This window comes from Pinus tabuliformis, chromosome X (genome assembly GCF_031772625.1).
Source record: "Pinus tabuliformis cultivar Carrire ecotype Pingquan chromosome X, CPIR1, whole genome shotgun sequence".
In the NCBI taxonomy this organism is placed as follows: domain Eukaryota; kingdom Viridiplantae; phylum Streptophyta; class Pinopsida; order Pinales; family Pinaceae; genus Pinus; species Pinus tabuliformis.
Genome location: NC_142308.1, coordinates 1,273,680,408 through 1,273,696,744, shown reverse-complemented (window position 1 = coordinate 1,273,696,744; position 16,337 = coordinate 1,273,680,408). Strand labels below are relative to the sequence as shown.

Below are 16,337 nucleotides of genomic sequence, written 5' to 3'. Positions count from 1 at the left end.
ATAATTTGCTTCAAATTCATAACATGCATTTTTTATATATGGCACAAATAGGGACGGAAAAACAACCATTTTCGGATCTGTATAATCTTGCCGTATTTACATCCGAGTATCTTTATCCCCACAATTTGTTTTCCTGTGATTGTAATACGGACTTTTTCTGATCTTGCTGCGCATGCCCTGGTTTTCCCAAACTAAAAATAAAATAAAATTTGACAAGATGAAGAAACTATACAATACGATAGTGAAGCATTAAACAATTTCCTCCCAAAACACACTGCCACACCCAATCTTTTATTACAATTCAATATACCAAATCCATACAGTACTCAGGTTCAGGGATTTCAAAATTATAAAACAGCAGTAAAATCATGATAACCTAGGGCTGATTTAAGAAAAAGAATTAAAGGCAGAAGAGCATTTAACAAATCAAGCCAGGGTTTAGTTACAGAGCGCCGGACAACCTCATCGGTCAGCCGAGAAAAATATGTACTCGGATAACAAGAGTGAAAATCGCTAAGAGCCCGAAAAATATAAGGGTGTGTATCAGAATCGATCTGCCGCTAGTCTCGAGGTTGCTGAATTCTAAGGTTCGCCATTTGCCGGGGAACTGAAACAAGAGCCCCGGCGACAGCAACACGAACAGAACCACTCCGACCACGACCGGTCCCCAGTCCGCCATTGCTATCAAATTTGTGAGTTGTCTTCCACAGACCAAAAGAAAACACGCGGCTGCGGAGAGATGGAATATTTGGAAGCCTAAATGTGAGCAACTCAGGCGGGCGGATGAAGAAAGGGCGAAAAAATAGGAATCCGGACGGAGACCCAGAGGTTGCGTGTTCGAAACTCTTAGAATATGTCTTGCTTTCAAGGACTAGATTGGGCTAGAAAGTCAACCGGATATAGAATGATTAGTTCAGCATAAAATTCACTAATTGCGGTTTGACGGAAAGGGCCACCTACAGGACAAATCTTTCACAGGGTTACATTTTCCTCCTACATTATTGATTTTTTTATTATGTGGAACTGAATTGATGTATTCCCAGCTAAGCAAGATAAGGATATGAAGCTACGTCATGGTCCTTTCACTTGGGTTATGGATTTTGGCATTCACAGCTCAGTGCTACCCTGATGTGATGGATTCCATGCCCATTCCCAACAACCTTGAACTTGTCTGGACTCTCTGGTAAACTTTAATGTAAAAAATATGGATTTTCAGAAATTAATTTTCAAAACCAATAAATTCAGATTGGGTCGAAAAAATTATTGTGTGTTTACTGAGGAGAAGGAATTGCTGGATTGTCAAAAGTGGTTGGAATTTAAGCAAAAATTCAAGAAATCTTGCAGTAGCAGTTTTTGAATTATGTTTTAGATGATCGAAATGGATTCAGCACCACCAAAAACCTCTGGCTCACCCAAAATCTTGAAGTTAGGTAGTTGTAACCTGGATTTACTAAAATCTCTGTCAGATTTTATCAAAATCTTGCCCAAATTTCCATAATTTTAAAGACAAAAAGGCTGTCTAGTTAGACTACTAAGAGTTGGTCTAATGATTTTAGTTTAAGTTTACTTTAAAAAAATTAAAAATTCCAACTAATTAAAGTTTTATACTAAATTTTTTTAACAAAATTTTATCTAATTTTTCAAATAAATTATCAAAATATTTAATTTATTATCCATGCATTTCACTATCAATTATTCCAAAAAAAAAAAAAAAATATTAACAACAATTTACAAACTTTATAAATCATTGTAATTTATTTTTCAAATATTTTAATTTTATTTTTTTCTCTATTAGTTGTAAATTTTATAATCTTATTGGGTAATAATGACCCTGTACCATCATATATTATCGACAGAGTGATGTCAATTACAGTAACTGTCAAGTTAAGACTAATATCAATCACATTAAATGAAAATTAAGACTAATGTCAATCACATTAAATGTCAAGTCTATAAAGTTCGAGTTTCCTACCATATAAAAAACTTAAATATCACCCCAGTTATTCAAGTGTCAACCCCACTTAAAGACACAAGGTCATTTCACATGGCCAGGCATAACTTCATAACTGAATGTTATATTAGTCCAAGATTTGACTACCACTCAAATGATCCTATGATAGGTTGAAAATTAAATTTAAATTATTTATAATATATTATATAATTTAAATGATTTATAATATATTAAATAAATTTATTTTTTTAAGTAAAATAAAATTATATTTTAATAATTTATTAATATTTTAAATTTTCATTATTTAGATTATTTTAAAATGGGTGGAAAAATTTAAATAAAATTCTCACAATTATAATTTATCAAAAATAGTTCATAAAGAAAAGTGTAAATTTATTTATTTATTTATTAACTTGTTTATAAAGATAAAATTTAATTAATTTCACAATTTCATTTATTGATAAAAACATTATTCATAAATAAGTTTATTTACTTATTAACTGGTTTATAAAAGTAAAATTTAATTAATCTCACAATTTCATTTATTGATAAAAACATTATTCATAAATAACTATAAGTGTTAAAACCCCAATTTCTTTCTCTAACGTACTAATTATATTACAATTCAATGTAACTTGTTATAATGATGAAACCTTTTATTAATAGATATAAAGATTTATTCAAAAATAAATGAAAGAATTCAGCAAGGTATCCATTTTTATTTATTTGTATGGTAATATAGTAGTATTAATAATAATAAGTTGATTTTAAGGTTATAGCCAAGCTTGCATCAAATTGGCTTATGAGACTCTCTTATGTGTGAGACAAGGGACCTACTTCTTGTGCAACAATTTGAACACTAATTCTTGAAAGGTGCACATACCTAACCACTCTAAATTTAAACTTGCAACCTCTTACTAGGAAAGCAAATTTTCTTAACCATTAAACCCGCTCAAGTAGTTTTGTGACATAAAGATATGCCACTTGGAGAATCAAATGTAAAATATTTTTTTAATGGACAAAGATCCCTAATTAAAAAGTTTAGATAATGACATTTAAAAAAGAAAAAGAAAAAAAAAGCTTTCATTGGTTTTGTAAGACAATACATTGTTGTCATGATACATATAGTGGATACATTGCTTAGAGTATCAAACACAAACTTTTTCTAATTGAAATGTATCCTAAACTAAAACACTATACTCATGTTCAAATGTAAAAATTGATTTATACTTTTCAATGTTAAATAATTAAATTAAACAAATACATTAACTATACTATCTTGCTTAATTTTTAATTTTCTATTTTCAAAAATCTTACCAACACCGTTAAAATAAACTTATTAAAAATAAAATTTATATATTATTGAAACAAGAAGTTCCTTGCTCCCTGTCCTATAAAAGTGTAATATTCAAGAAATACTCTTATCATTTCAAGGTTCTATGTAAGATTTTTGAAAAGTGAACAATGTTTGCAAACTTTATACCCAGGAAAACCTTATTATAATTTTTTTTTGAATTATCAGAAAATATAAAAAGTGGGGATGGAACTATATAGCTTTTATGACATCGTGGAAACAAAAAAAAAAAGTAACCATAAAAGTTTTCCATAGTAAAACACCGATTCTCAAGTTAAAGGAAGATTCTTATCACCTTAATATTCCATGCAAGATTTCTGAGGGGTCCATAAAAAGTATTCAATTCCAAGCAAGATTTTTGAGGGGTCCATAAAAAGTATTCAAAAAGATAAGTGATAGAGATGGAACTATATAGTTTTACAATATTTTGGTTTTTTTTTATCCTTTCTTGTGAAACACTTGTTAGGATTCTATTGAAATTTTATTGGTCCATATTAATAGTCATTGAAAAACTTTTCAGGTTTTTTTTTATTGATTCCATTCATTTTTCAGGATTTAATCTTTGTTTCACGATTTTATTTTATGATTTATTTATTTATTTTATCTTATATATCATCTCCATAATTCCAAGTGGTTTCATAAAAACTTTATAGTTCCAGCTTGAATTTTCATGTTTTTATGTTTCCATCTTCACTTTTCATAGTTCCATAGTTCCAATTTTCATGTTTTTATGTTTCCATCTTCACTTTTCATAGTTCCATAGTTCTAAGCAATATGTATCTTTATCAATTTATATTTCCATCTCTATATCTGTTACATACCATGAGTTGTTTTCACCTTTGTTGATTTTTTTTAAATTTTTTTTTATATAATAATTCATCAATAACTCTATATTTCCATCTCTATGTCTGTTACATACAATAGTACAAGTTGTTTTTATAGTTTTAACTTTGTTGAATTTTTGTATAACAATCAATGAATATGCCTATAGGGAAGACACCATTCCGTATAGAGATTACTAAAGGGAGTGACAAATTTGGTTAACTTGTTAAAAAAAGGTGAGGAATAGAAATGTATAGATATTTGCTAAATACATAGAAGATGTATATAAGCCAATGAAGCAATAGTGGAAAAATAATAATTAAAAGCATAAAGAAAGAGTTGGTGAGAAGATAAGAGTGAATGTATTCGTATAAGGAGATTTAACACTAGCGCATTTAAGTATCTAATAAGCTGAAATTAATTAAATTTAGGCTCTTGTGATCTATATCTAGTTTCTAAGAAATTTTGTTGTTGATAATCACATCAAAATTCATTTGTCGACGCGTTTCGAACCAACTAGTGTGGTTCATCGTCAAGACAAGACGAAGAATCAGATCATAGCAATGGGTTAAATAAAGAGACAGATCATTCCAACAACTATAATGAAACAATTACTTTTGGCTGGATAAAAAGTTAGGGGAAGGATTAGTTATATATATAGATTATTTTTATATATAATTTTTGAATTACGAATCATGCAAAGACATGATGAAAAATTGCTTATAAATTATGCCAAATGAATTAGATGTCTCACACATATATATTCAATATTTTAGATCTGTATTCATGCCATGGATTACATGAGATGAAGAATATGCAAGGTGGATTCTTGATTGAATAGATCAAACTCTAGAGAAGGAAAGGGAAGTAGCAAAATTATTAGAAGATTGCACCGCTAGAACATTGGAGAAGAAGGAGTACAAAGATTACTCAATGTAATGGAAGGGACATAGTTTTGAAGACAACATTAACAAAAGCTTTGGTGTCCAGCATGCAAGCATGATGTTCACATTTCAATTGTATCAAAGGGGTTTGACACAATAGCATCTCTAGCTTAGCACAATCTCGCACACCCAAAAAATTCCTTTTAATGAGTTTCTTTCATCTTGTTTTTGAGTGGTTTTATTGCCAAGAGAGTTGTAGATTTAATTCTAGCTATTGATGTTATGTGTATCAAGAAGGATTTTCAATAAAAAAAGTCACTAAGATGTTGATTGAGAAAAAAGTAGTCAAATCATTATTAACTTTTGGAAGAAACTTGGAGTCAATAGATAAAAGTGATTCTATAATACAACCTACTGATGGTGTAGTGCAATGATATAGTCTTTGGAAGGAGATCATGATATAGTTTAATTGAGCAACGATGAGATGATAATGCAAAATCCAGAGAAGTGATTGGAAATTAGGGTGAAGAGACTAAGTTTAAATTATCATCATCAATAACAATTATCAATGTTTTAATAAGGTTATAAAGTTAAAATGTTTAACATTCTATTAGAATGATTACACATTCTTATCTGTCTTCGTGTTTGCATCAATTGACATTTTCCCTTTTCTTCATTTAGGATTCAATAAACTATGTGTTGGAAATAATATTGAAGGGGGGGGGGGGGGTGTGGGGGGGGTGAATCAGTATTAGCAAATCAATATAACTTTTTCATTTCATACTCTGATTCATATATGCTACTTCAATTAAGGGAACCCACATGTACATGCAACTGTGTTTAATGAAACTAGCGTATATCCAGTAAACTTATGATTCAGTTAATCCATAATATGTTGATTTTTAATTAGTGCATTAGAACTTCTTTAACCATATAACAGTAAACAGATGCAGTAAAACAGAACATATCATCACACATAAGAAACACACATGAACACCATGATATAAGGTGGAAACCCAATGCGGGACAAAAACCACCTGCTGCCGTCTTCCTTTAATATAAGAAAAACCTGTTTACAATCTTGTACTGGCGCAGACTCATACCAGTACGCAGGCACCCACCTGCAGAAGGCTACAACCTTCTCTCGTTCTCCAGCTACTACTGGAAGGGAGCTACAACCCCCTGGCTCTTGTACTAGCTGATATATTTACTAGTACGTAGGCGCCGGCCTACAGAAGGCTACAACCTTCACTCTTCCTCCAGGGACCACGTTTCATAAATTTTCAGACTGGATACTCCTGGAACATAACACCAATATATGAAGGCCACGTTTCATCCAATTTTCATACTGGACCCATCAACAACATTGAAGCTCAAAATCAATCACCACTGCACTACACTTGCATCATCAATCTCTGAATCACCCAACACTGAATCACTGAAACCTTGTCATCAAAACACAATCACCAAAACACAGAACTCTGCAACAACCACTAGAACCAACAACAACCTCAAATATCAAATCTCATCATGTATACGCTACTCTGATGAACCAAACCAGCGTGTATATGCTCTTTTACAAAAGCCAACCAGCGTACAGATCTGAAAATAATTACTTATACCTTCACTGCAATTTTCTACTTCAGACATACCCAGATCATCATACATAAAGGATAAAACATACGTCAGTTTTCAGATCTGAACTATTCATACCATATAATGATAATGCATTTTAGTCTTCATGATCCCAGTCCATCAACCTTCATTCGCCACATAGGTGCATCCTTAGCAAAGCATCACAAACCCATAACCTACATGTTGGATCTCACACTTCATCAGCTATTCAATACTTGCTCATCTTGCACGCCCTGGCCTAATGATCTTCTCCTCCTTATATAGGTTTAGGCCTCTCTCAATACCATACCATGGTCTAAAACCACGTAGGACCAATACCTTGGACCCAATACCTAGGGTCAATACCTCGGACCAAATACCATGGACCAATACCATGGATCAAAATACCATGGACCAAATACCACAGACCAAAACTTATTTTTCCAACATGTACGTGCCTTTCCTTATGTGAAAGTGTGTGTGTATGTTATATGCTTCTTTTGGTTCACTAACCCGTGTGTATATGCGTTTTTGTCACGGTGACCCTGTGTATACCTCTTTCTGATCATTAATTCTTTGTTATTGCCTTGTTGCACTATGATCTGTCATCTAAATGAGTTGCCATCAAGGACAACACGTGTATCATACCTGTATCATAATGCCAACACTATGATGTATTTATATATATTAGGTAATATACTCCATTTGAAGCATTGACTTTATTTATATTCATTATTAATATTAAGTTAATTTTATTAATATATTTAAAAATTTAGTATTTTATTTTAAATTTCAAATTATGTTTATTATTATTAAGTTATTTTTAAGAATGGTTTTTATTTATTTTTTAAGTATTTTTTATATTAATTTTAAAAATATTAAAAAATATATATTATCAATATTAATTAAAAAATCTAAATATTTTGTATTTTTATTTTTGAAGATAATATAATTTAGTCATACAATTATTGATGAAATTGCATTTTTTCATTATTTAAATTATTTTTTCAATAAAAATATTCAAAATAATTTCAATGTGCAATCTAAAAAAATGAGTATTAATTTTTTTTGTTAAGCAATTCTCCTAAATTTTTAATCAAATTAATTGAAAACAAAATAAAATAGTAAAACTATATATTAATCTCAATAACTATATAGTTTAGTAAAAACAAATGAGTATTAATATTTTTTAAAGCAATTCTCCTAAATTTTTAATCAAATTAATTAAAAAACATTATTTCAAAAGTTAAAAAATAAAATAGTAAAACTATATATTAATCTCAACAACTATAGAGTTTAGCAAAAGGAAAATATTATCATGTTAGAATTAGTTATATTAAAAATTAAAAAAAAAATAATATTAATTATATATATATGTTTTTTAAATTAGAATTGGGAATAGAAAACATTGGATTTTTACTAAGTGACATTAACACAAAGCTTTATTTTTGGGTTTGAGTGAATCATGAAAATGTAAAAAAAATAGTTTCTAATAATGAAGAATTATTTATGTTGGTTTATTTTGAAAAATGTTTTTTAAGTTTCAATTATTTGATAAAATATAAAAATAATCAGATTTTACTAATAGTTGATTGCATTAAATAGGAAATAGGAAGATGCTTATGGGACCAATGTTCTTGTACAACACAAAAATGATAAAAATTTCATTGAGAAAAGCGATATCATAAAATAAAAAAATGATTATTTTTTTATTGGTTGATAATAAACAAAAAAAAATTTAGACTATATTCATTATATTGATTAGTGCGTTTATTTTGGAATAAGTATGTTTTGTTTATTATTATTAGTGCAACATATAAATTAAATGGTTGATAAACAAAAATAGGGATTAATCCATAAAAAATATTCAAATACTTATAGTACATCATAAAATTAAAAAAAAAATTCATAAAATATAACTTTATTTAAATTATTATTATTATTAAATATGAAAATAATTAATATATAAATTACACATTTATACATTTAAAAAGAAAATCCCTATGTTTTACCATGGTTATTTTTAATTTTAATTAGGATTTGTTACAATGCCATGGGTCAATACCATGCCTTATCAATAACACATGCTCAAAAAAGACAAAAAGAGATTAACTATTTGTTCGTTTGATTTATGTCTACTACTAAAAATATCTTAGAATATTTTGTAGAAGTTAAATCCCTATCATGCACCTTATAATTATAGACAATTACATTAAATTTCTGGAAGCTTTATTTCACAATAAACACACACACAAACAAATATATATTCTTTTTTATAATTAATTGCATTTATAGACATGTTTATTGTGAAATAGGGCTTCTATCATTTTAATGTAATTGTCTACAATTATTAAGTGTATGATAGAGATTTAACCTCCACAAAATATTCCAAGATATTCTTAGTAGTAGACATAAATCTTATATAAGACAAAAAGAGCATTTAATTTATGTCTACTACTAAGAATATCTTATAATATTTTGTGGATGTTAACTCCCCCAACCATGCACCTAATAATTATAGATAATTACATTAAAATTCTGAAAGCCGTATTTCACAAAAAATATGTCTATCAACACAATTAATTATAAATATATATATAAAATGAGTCAATATCATAGCATACAAATTATATACAAATTAGTCTATAATATAATAATAAAATTTATTTATAAATTATAAATCTTTATGATAAAATGAAATTAAATTTGTATAATTAGTATTAAAAAAATTGATCTAATAATATCTCATTAACAAAAATACTTTAATAACCAGAATTAAACAAATTAAACTAATCTTTAGAACGGATATCATAATATGTCTTACATAAATTTTATCATTTAATGTATAAGAATCAACCCCAACCTAAAAAACAATTTATAAAATTATACTTTAATAAATTTGATATTTAATTTAAAATATTTTTCAAATTTAAACTCATATTATTTCAAAATATCAAACCGAGTAAACTTATTATCCCACACTTCCTGAAAAATCAACTCATCTTAACCACCTAATTGTAAATTTGGTTAATGGGATGGCTACAATAAAGTTTCCAGCAGCAGAGGCGACAATCGACTTTTCAACTGCCATCCAGTAACCCAAAAGCAGAGTCGACAATCGACTTTTCAACGGCCATCTAGTAACCCAAATCTACAATTGGGTTTACGATCGAATGAACAATGAGGTTGAGTTAATGACCCATCAGGTTGGGTTTATGACCCGAATCTTCAATAAAGTTAACGATGGCAGATGATATCATAATTATATGTTTGGTGAATGCCGGATTGGTTGGGAGGACCATCACATCACCTATGAGAGATTACGTAAGCTCATTTATGAGCAAATAATGCGAGAAGAGAAAATATTAGATATTGCATAACTTCTGGCTCACTATGAAGAGTGTCTTGGTTCGTTATGTTTCATTTTTCGCGTTTTTAGTGTGATTTTTTGGATTTTCTAGAATTTGACGGAAAATTTTGAGGTGAAATTTTGATTTGTGTTATTTAAATTGGTTTTTCGATTGTATATGTGGATTCGACACTCTGAAAAACCCCTATGGCACTTCAATTGTGCAGGGTTACCCATTAAACTTGTGATTTCAATAAATTCCTCCCATATTTTGGAGAAATTAAACTGGGAAAAGCTTCCAAAAAGTCGCACTAAAGACATCTTGATAATTTTGTGCCTTGTTCAACTTTTTACAATATGTTTGTGTCATAGCCTTCTGAAGCTCAGGTTATCTTTTTGTTGTAGGATATGTAATTGTTCATCAAACCACTGGTCTCTGATTACATTGCTCATTAAGCATAGGGGAAAATATTCTTTGTTCTCTTCCTTCATAGTTCTGGGTCTGGTTTGAATTTTGAGCTAGTGGTTGTTTTAGCCTCGGGAGCTACTCAGAAATAGTCCTGGTATGTGGAGTGAGGTACCCAGGTACCTTCTCCATTTGGTTTTAATAAGGTCACTGGTCTAGTGATTGGTCCAATATACAATGTTTGGTTATGGAATCTGGCTCCTTTAATATATAGTGTCATGGAAAGTTGGGGTTACCAGAAATTTCAACCTACAAAAGTCTTGGGTTTTCAAGTCTTTTGCTTAAAACACATAACACTATATGTGTTATCTTTCCTTTAACGTCTATGACCTCTTTTGAATATAGATATCTTGTGTCTCAGTCCATAAAAGTAGGTCACTGCACCACAATCTTTCTTTGTTTGAATTGCTGGTCAATTGATTATATGGTTCTGCGGCAGTGCTTTCCTAGTCGCAGGGGTGGCACTACCAGAACATCTTCATTGAGAGGATGACGCTTATTTGGATGGGAATCAGTTGCAAATTTCTTTGAGGCAACCACCCTATAGGTTTGAAAGGAAATCTTCCATTTGGAGGCAAAATAATTTGCGGATCGTGTTTATTTCTCCGACTCAGAGATTGGAGGCAACAACCTCAAATGGGTTCTAGACTCGAGAAATTTTCACAAGAGAAGGTTTCATTTCCTTCACTCCATCACCCATCATAAAAAAATGGAAACTCTTCTCAGCATGGTTATCAGAGACAAGAAAATCGACAATTACAAGCGGTTTGTAGGCCAAGAGGAGATAAAGAGAATTCTACGGGACTTAACATATAACTTGGATGATATAGTGGTCAGCGTGCCTCGAATGGAACATTATGTGGTCTCTGATTTAGACACCGAATCAAATGAACACCATGACGTGCCAACGATCATCAACACTCCATCTCTAGCCTCTCCTTACGCCAACTCTTCTCCTAGATCACTAGTGATTATCTTGGACTAACAAGTCCACTGAAAATTTTGTTTAAGGGTCTATGGGTAACAAGTTATGTTTTTTGTATAAGCTATATTAATGTTTTTACAAAGACTAGTCTTTTGGTGGAATATATGTATTACAATAACTTATTATAGTTTTTGGTAGGATTGGTAAAAAAATAATAGTTAGCTATCAAAATCTATAATCCTAAGGAATCTAAGTTTTGCTATGGATAGTTGGTAGTTTTGGTAATACTTATGCCAAACCTCCAAACCTCCGGGATAATGAGGATTTACCAAGGTTTTTTTGAAATCTTACGGAGATTTGTTTTGAAAAGCTTGCAATGTATTTTTTTTTTTTAATAATCAATGGAAATGTACTAAAAAAATAATAATATTATAGATACAGTTTAAGCATGCCAAGAATAAATTATTCTTTTTAATTTAAAAAATTAGAAAATAACTTAAACTTAACCTTTTATATATATATATATATATATATATTAAATTATTTAATTTTTAATAATAATAAATAACATAAAATGATTCCTTTCTAATTAAAATTTTATAAATCAATATTAATTTTAATAAATTATAATTTTTTCATGTTTATAAATCAATATTAATTTTAATAAATTATAATTTTTTCATGTTTATAAATGGTTAAAAATAAAATCTTTGAATGATAAGAAAATTATTAATAATTGAAAGCACACTTATACAAATAAGGCTTCATAGCTAGCGTTCCTGTTGCTTAGTTTAATAAAATATTTTAATGTCATGATGTGCTGTATGTACTTTAAACAATAATAAAATTTTCAACCATTGAATTAAAACCAAATATCAAAGTACAAAAAATTTATGTATTCGGGTTTCTGTGATTCATAATGAATTAACTAAATTCTTTTGGTAGAAATCACATAATAGAAATTTTTGGCCTACGGGTTTCGAACCAACAAGTGTTTGTTGGTTCGAAACCCGTAGGCCAAAAATTTCTATTATGTGATTTCTACTGAAAGACTTTGCTTAAATAATAAAATTGTAAAATGAGTTATATGTATATTTGTTTATTATTATTTTTGATATAATTAAACATTTTTTTGATAGATAAAGGTTATATATATATATATATATATATATATATATATATAATTGACATTGAAGAGAAAGGTTATATATATATATATATATATATATATATATATTGACATTGAAGAGAAAGGTTATATATATATATATATATATATGACATTGAAGAGAATGATAACAAGTTAATAATTATTATTTATTTAACATTGAATGATGACAATTTTTTTATACAATGCTCATTTTATAGTACACATGTCATGTCATTAGAGTATAGATTGATATAATGAGAGTTGTACAAATTGTACACATGTTATTTTTACATTTTTTTTCAAATTTATATTTTTCAAATTAAAAAATCAAAACCCATAGAAATTCTCTATTCAGTGCTTTACACCAATGAGAAAATGGACTTTCTGAATTTAATTACAAACCATTTGCGTTTATGGTACATAGTAATTAATATATAATGTTATTTTTCAAATTATTTTTATTTATTGTACATAGTAATTAGTGATATAGTACATAGTAATTAATAATAGAGTACACAAAAGTCAATTCTTGCATCGTTACACAATAAGAGAGGAAATATTTTAACCAATCATATTTGAGATAAATAGAAATAAATTTTATTTAAAAATAATAAATTTAATTTCATAATGTTAAACTTTGGATAGATTTTAAATTTTTTTACTCAAAGAAAAACTAATAGCAAGTCGATGAAAAGCTGAATATGTATATTCTGCTAACGACAAGTATAATAAGAAACAATGGATCGATGATGGTATTTGGGAGGAGGATGATAGCTAGGGTTGCAGGGGATTCGTGTCAGGGCTGCCTCGAGAGGAAGTCCTAGGTGCTTGCATGGACCACGTGGTAGCTCCCATGATAGCAAAGGATGGTACGTGACAGGAAAATGGAGGGGTGATCCAAACTGGATATTGTAGTTAAGTCAACATTTTACTCAAATGACCAAAATGGTCCCTTGTAGCAATTGGTTATCGACTTGTGCAGAAAATGAGTCGTCATAGATCATCCCAAAAGCCACATCAAGTTGAAGTGTCTGTCGTTCTGAATCTGACGCTTCTTACAGTTTCTCATTTAGACTCTGGGTGATGGAGAAATCATTCAGCGAAATTAAGGTGTCAAGGAAGGCCTTGTCGACAATGTGACTTGATTGTGTTCAAAGGAAAAAGTCCATTCTTGGGTACCTGCAAAAAGAACAATGGTAAGAAGAAGATATTCATAATGTCAAAACATTACCATGTATTTAATACTATTATGAGCGCATGTCACTATGGTTTAAAAACCTATGGAAAAAGTGACATTAGACATAAGCGCAAAATTCAATGGTGTTTATTTCAAAGTTAAATCATTTATGAACATAAATGTAAAAACGTTGTATTATTAGCGCATTTGTTAAAACTATATGTTAGTTTTCAAATCATGTGCAACGTTCAAATGTCGTATGGTTATGTCATTTAAATGGCATAATATATGGAGAAATGAATATGCCAAAGTCATGACATTGCAAGGCCTAAACCAATCTCGTTGTAACAAACAGGTCTACGCGGAGGTGGCGGCCCAGTCAGCAGGGATTAGTCCAAATATGGCATGGTTCTATCCTCGAAAGCGGATTGGCCATCACCGTTAGAGATTGGACAGCGTCAGAAATGCCACGAAGGCATCAGAAAGCTGGTCATCACCATGAACGCGGGAATGCAGCATGGTTATGGCACCAAGCCAACACAGAGAGGACAACACAATACAATGTGGCAAGTGTATGCTGTGAGGGATTGCTACAACAGTTAAAACATTGCAGAGTCAATGCAACGTGGTTGTGTGCATTCAACAATGCTCCTTCACTAGCATAGGTTGGCACCATCGAAATTATAGAGGAGGTAGCACGACAGAGCACTGCTCGGGCCTGCAACAAACTCACAATACCGGCACCAATGGCGTGTCAACGCCATCAAGTTTTTAGTCCAATGGACTCTTCGCAACACAGAATGGAAGCTATCAATATTGCGATGAGGAGTAACAATTCAACTATCAAGCCATGGGAAATGTGCCACGATACATGACAAATCAAACTTTGGTTTTCTATTCGCCCAAGTTAGAACAACAATTAACAAACTATGGTCTTGTTCCAGCACGGTCCAATAATCAAACGACATTAAAATACGATATGCAATGTAACAGAACTTGGGATAAGAGTTGTGTATGTGCCCATGTAATCAGAACTTAGGATAAGTTTAGATTAGTGGTTTTATCATCGTATGGTTTGTCATAAAGGGTCGAGCCATTTCATTGGCCAACTTCAAAATTGTTAAAACAAATAATGCTAAATGTAGCATTCACCATCATATAAATGGTTTGAATGTATGTTTTAAGCATGGACACACTGGTGAGAACACATATTCCGTGTGAAGGTGCTTCTTGAAGCTTTGTCATAAAGGGTCGAGCCATTTCATTGGCCAACTTCAAAATTGTTAAAACAAACAATGCTAAATGTAGCATTCACCATCTTATAAATGGTTTGAATGTTTTAAGCATAGACACACTGGTGAGAACACATATTCAGTGTGAAGGTGCTTCTTGAAGCTTTTCAGGAAGGTAGCCAAAGATGCAGTAGTCAATTCGATTTCTAGCATTGAAGGCCAGATTTGAGTGTAGCAGGTAGAGAATTGTTGTGCCAGAGCAGAGCATGAGAAGCATGAAGTCATGAGCCAGTCAGTTTTGAGCTTTCCAGAGTCATATGGAAACCAATTGGAGTGATTCAAAAGCCTAGATAGGGGTTTTAAGGTGCTCCGGAGACATTGGCAGGGTTTGTTTGGTGAATGAAGCAGCTGAAAGTCCAGATTTTGAAACAGAGACAATCTGACTCCTAAGTCAAGTAAAGGAGGTTTGATTTGTTTTCGCATTGCTGTTGAGATATTCTCGTTTTCAGTAGAGGTTTGAGTCAGTAGTTTAAGACTCTTTTGTTTTGTTGTTATGCTAAAAGTTCACTGGTAGAATGTCCATGTGAAGTTGTGAGAGCTCTCTGTCCAAGAGCATTTCCATTCTAGGGAAATAGCCACAACTGTGGAAGCAAATGTAACCTACCTCTTATTCACTGAAATACGAGCGGCCTAGCCTTTTTGCGCAGGGCTCGGAGACATAGCCCAGGAGGGGTGAACTCCGTCACCAAACATCGGTGCTTCTATTTTGTTGATTGTGTATCTTTGTTTAAAGTTATTTACGGTTAATTTCACATGTGATGAAGTCATTCATACTGAACAAATAATTAACAAAGTTCCATTTCAACATCATACATTGAGAGAATGATCTAAAATTTTCCACATTTCAGATCAAGGGGGGGTAAACTACATCGAAGTATCTGTTGGATGACCCGCATTCTTGCTAGGAAGAAGGAGACGACTGGAAGCTAGATGATATGGGAAGTTGGTAGCACGCGCTTGGTGCAGGAGATAACAATTGTGGGGGTTTTTGTTGCATATCGGTCTACATTCTTCTACCAACTAGTGACGATGGTCAACCTAAGGGACTGTGGACTTGGAACTAGGACCGGAGGATATTCTATTTGTATGGGGGCTAGAACCAACTCAACAAAACCTAGATAAGGTTAGGCCTCCACATTGGTCGCAAGCTGGAAAGAAGGGCGTTACGGGGTATGAATGGAGTTTAGGAATGGTTTTGGCTTTACAGTTTCAAGGAAGCCAAACAGTGCATTAGAGGGTTTTATAAGCCTTGACAGTGGTTTGCGGGAGGCTTTCAAGTCTTCGACGGTTTTAAGGGCCCCAATAACAAAGGTGTTGGCGAGGAATCAGGTCGCTTCAACGGTCTCTAGACAC

General features: G+C 31.1%; 1 protein-coding gene across 1 annotated transcript; it reads right to left on the bottom strand.

The window, feature by feature from the left end:
- Positions 1–383: 383 nt before the first annotated feature.
- On the bottom strand, positions 384–901 carry LOC149144636 (uncharacterized). The gene has a single exon (XM_089446697.1). It carries the CDS (start codon positions 677–679, stop codon positions 470–472), a length of 210 nt encoding a protein of 69 aa, XP_089302823.1. The 5' UTR covers positions 680–901; the 3' UTR covers positions 384–469.
- Positions 902–16,337: the final 15,436 nt, after the last annotated feature.

What these genes read in the sequence shown, in the direction of transcription:
- LOC149144636 (XM_089446697.1), bottom strand. Translation starts at nt 679, where the DNA reads ATGGCGGACTGGGGACCGGTCGTGGTCGGAGTGGTTCTGTTCGTGTTG.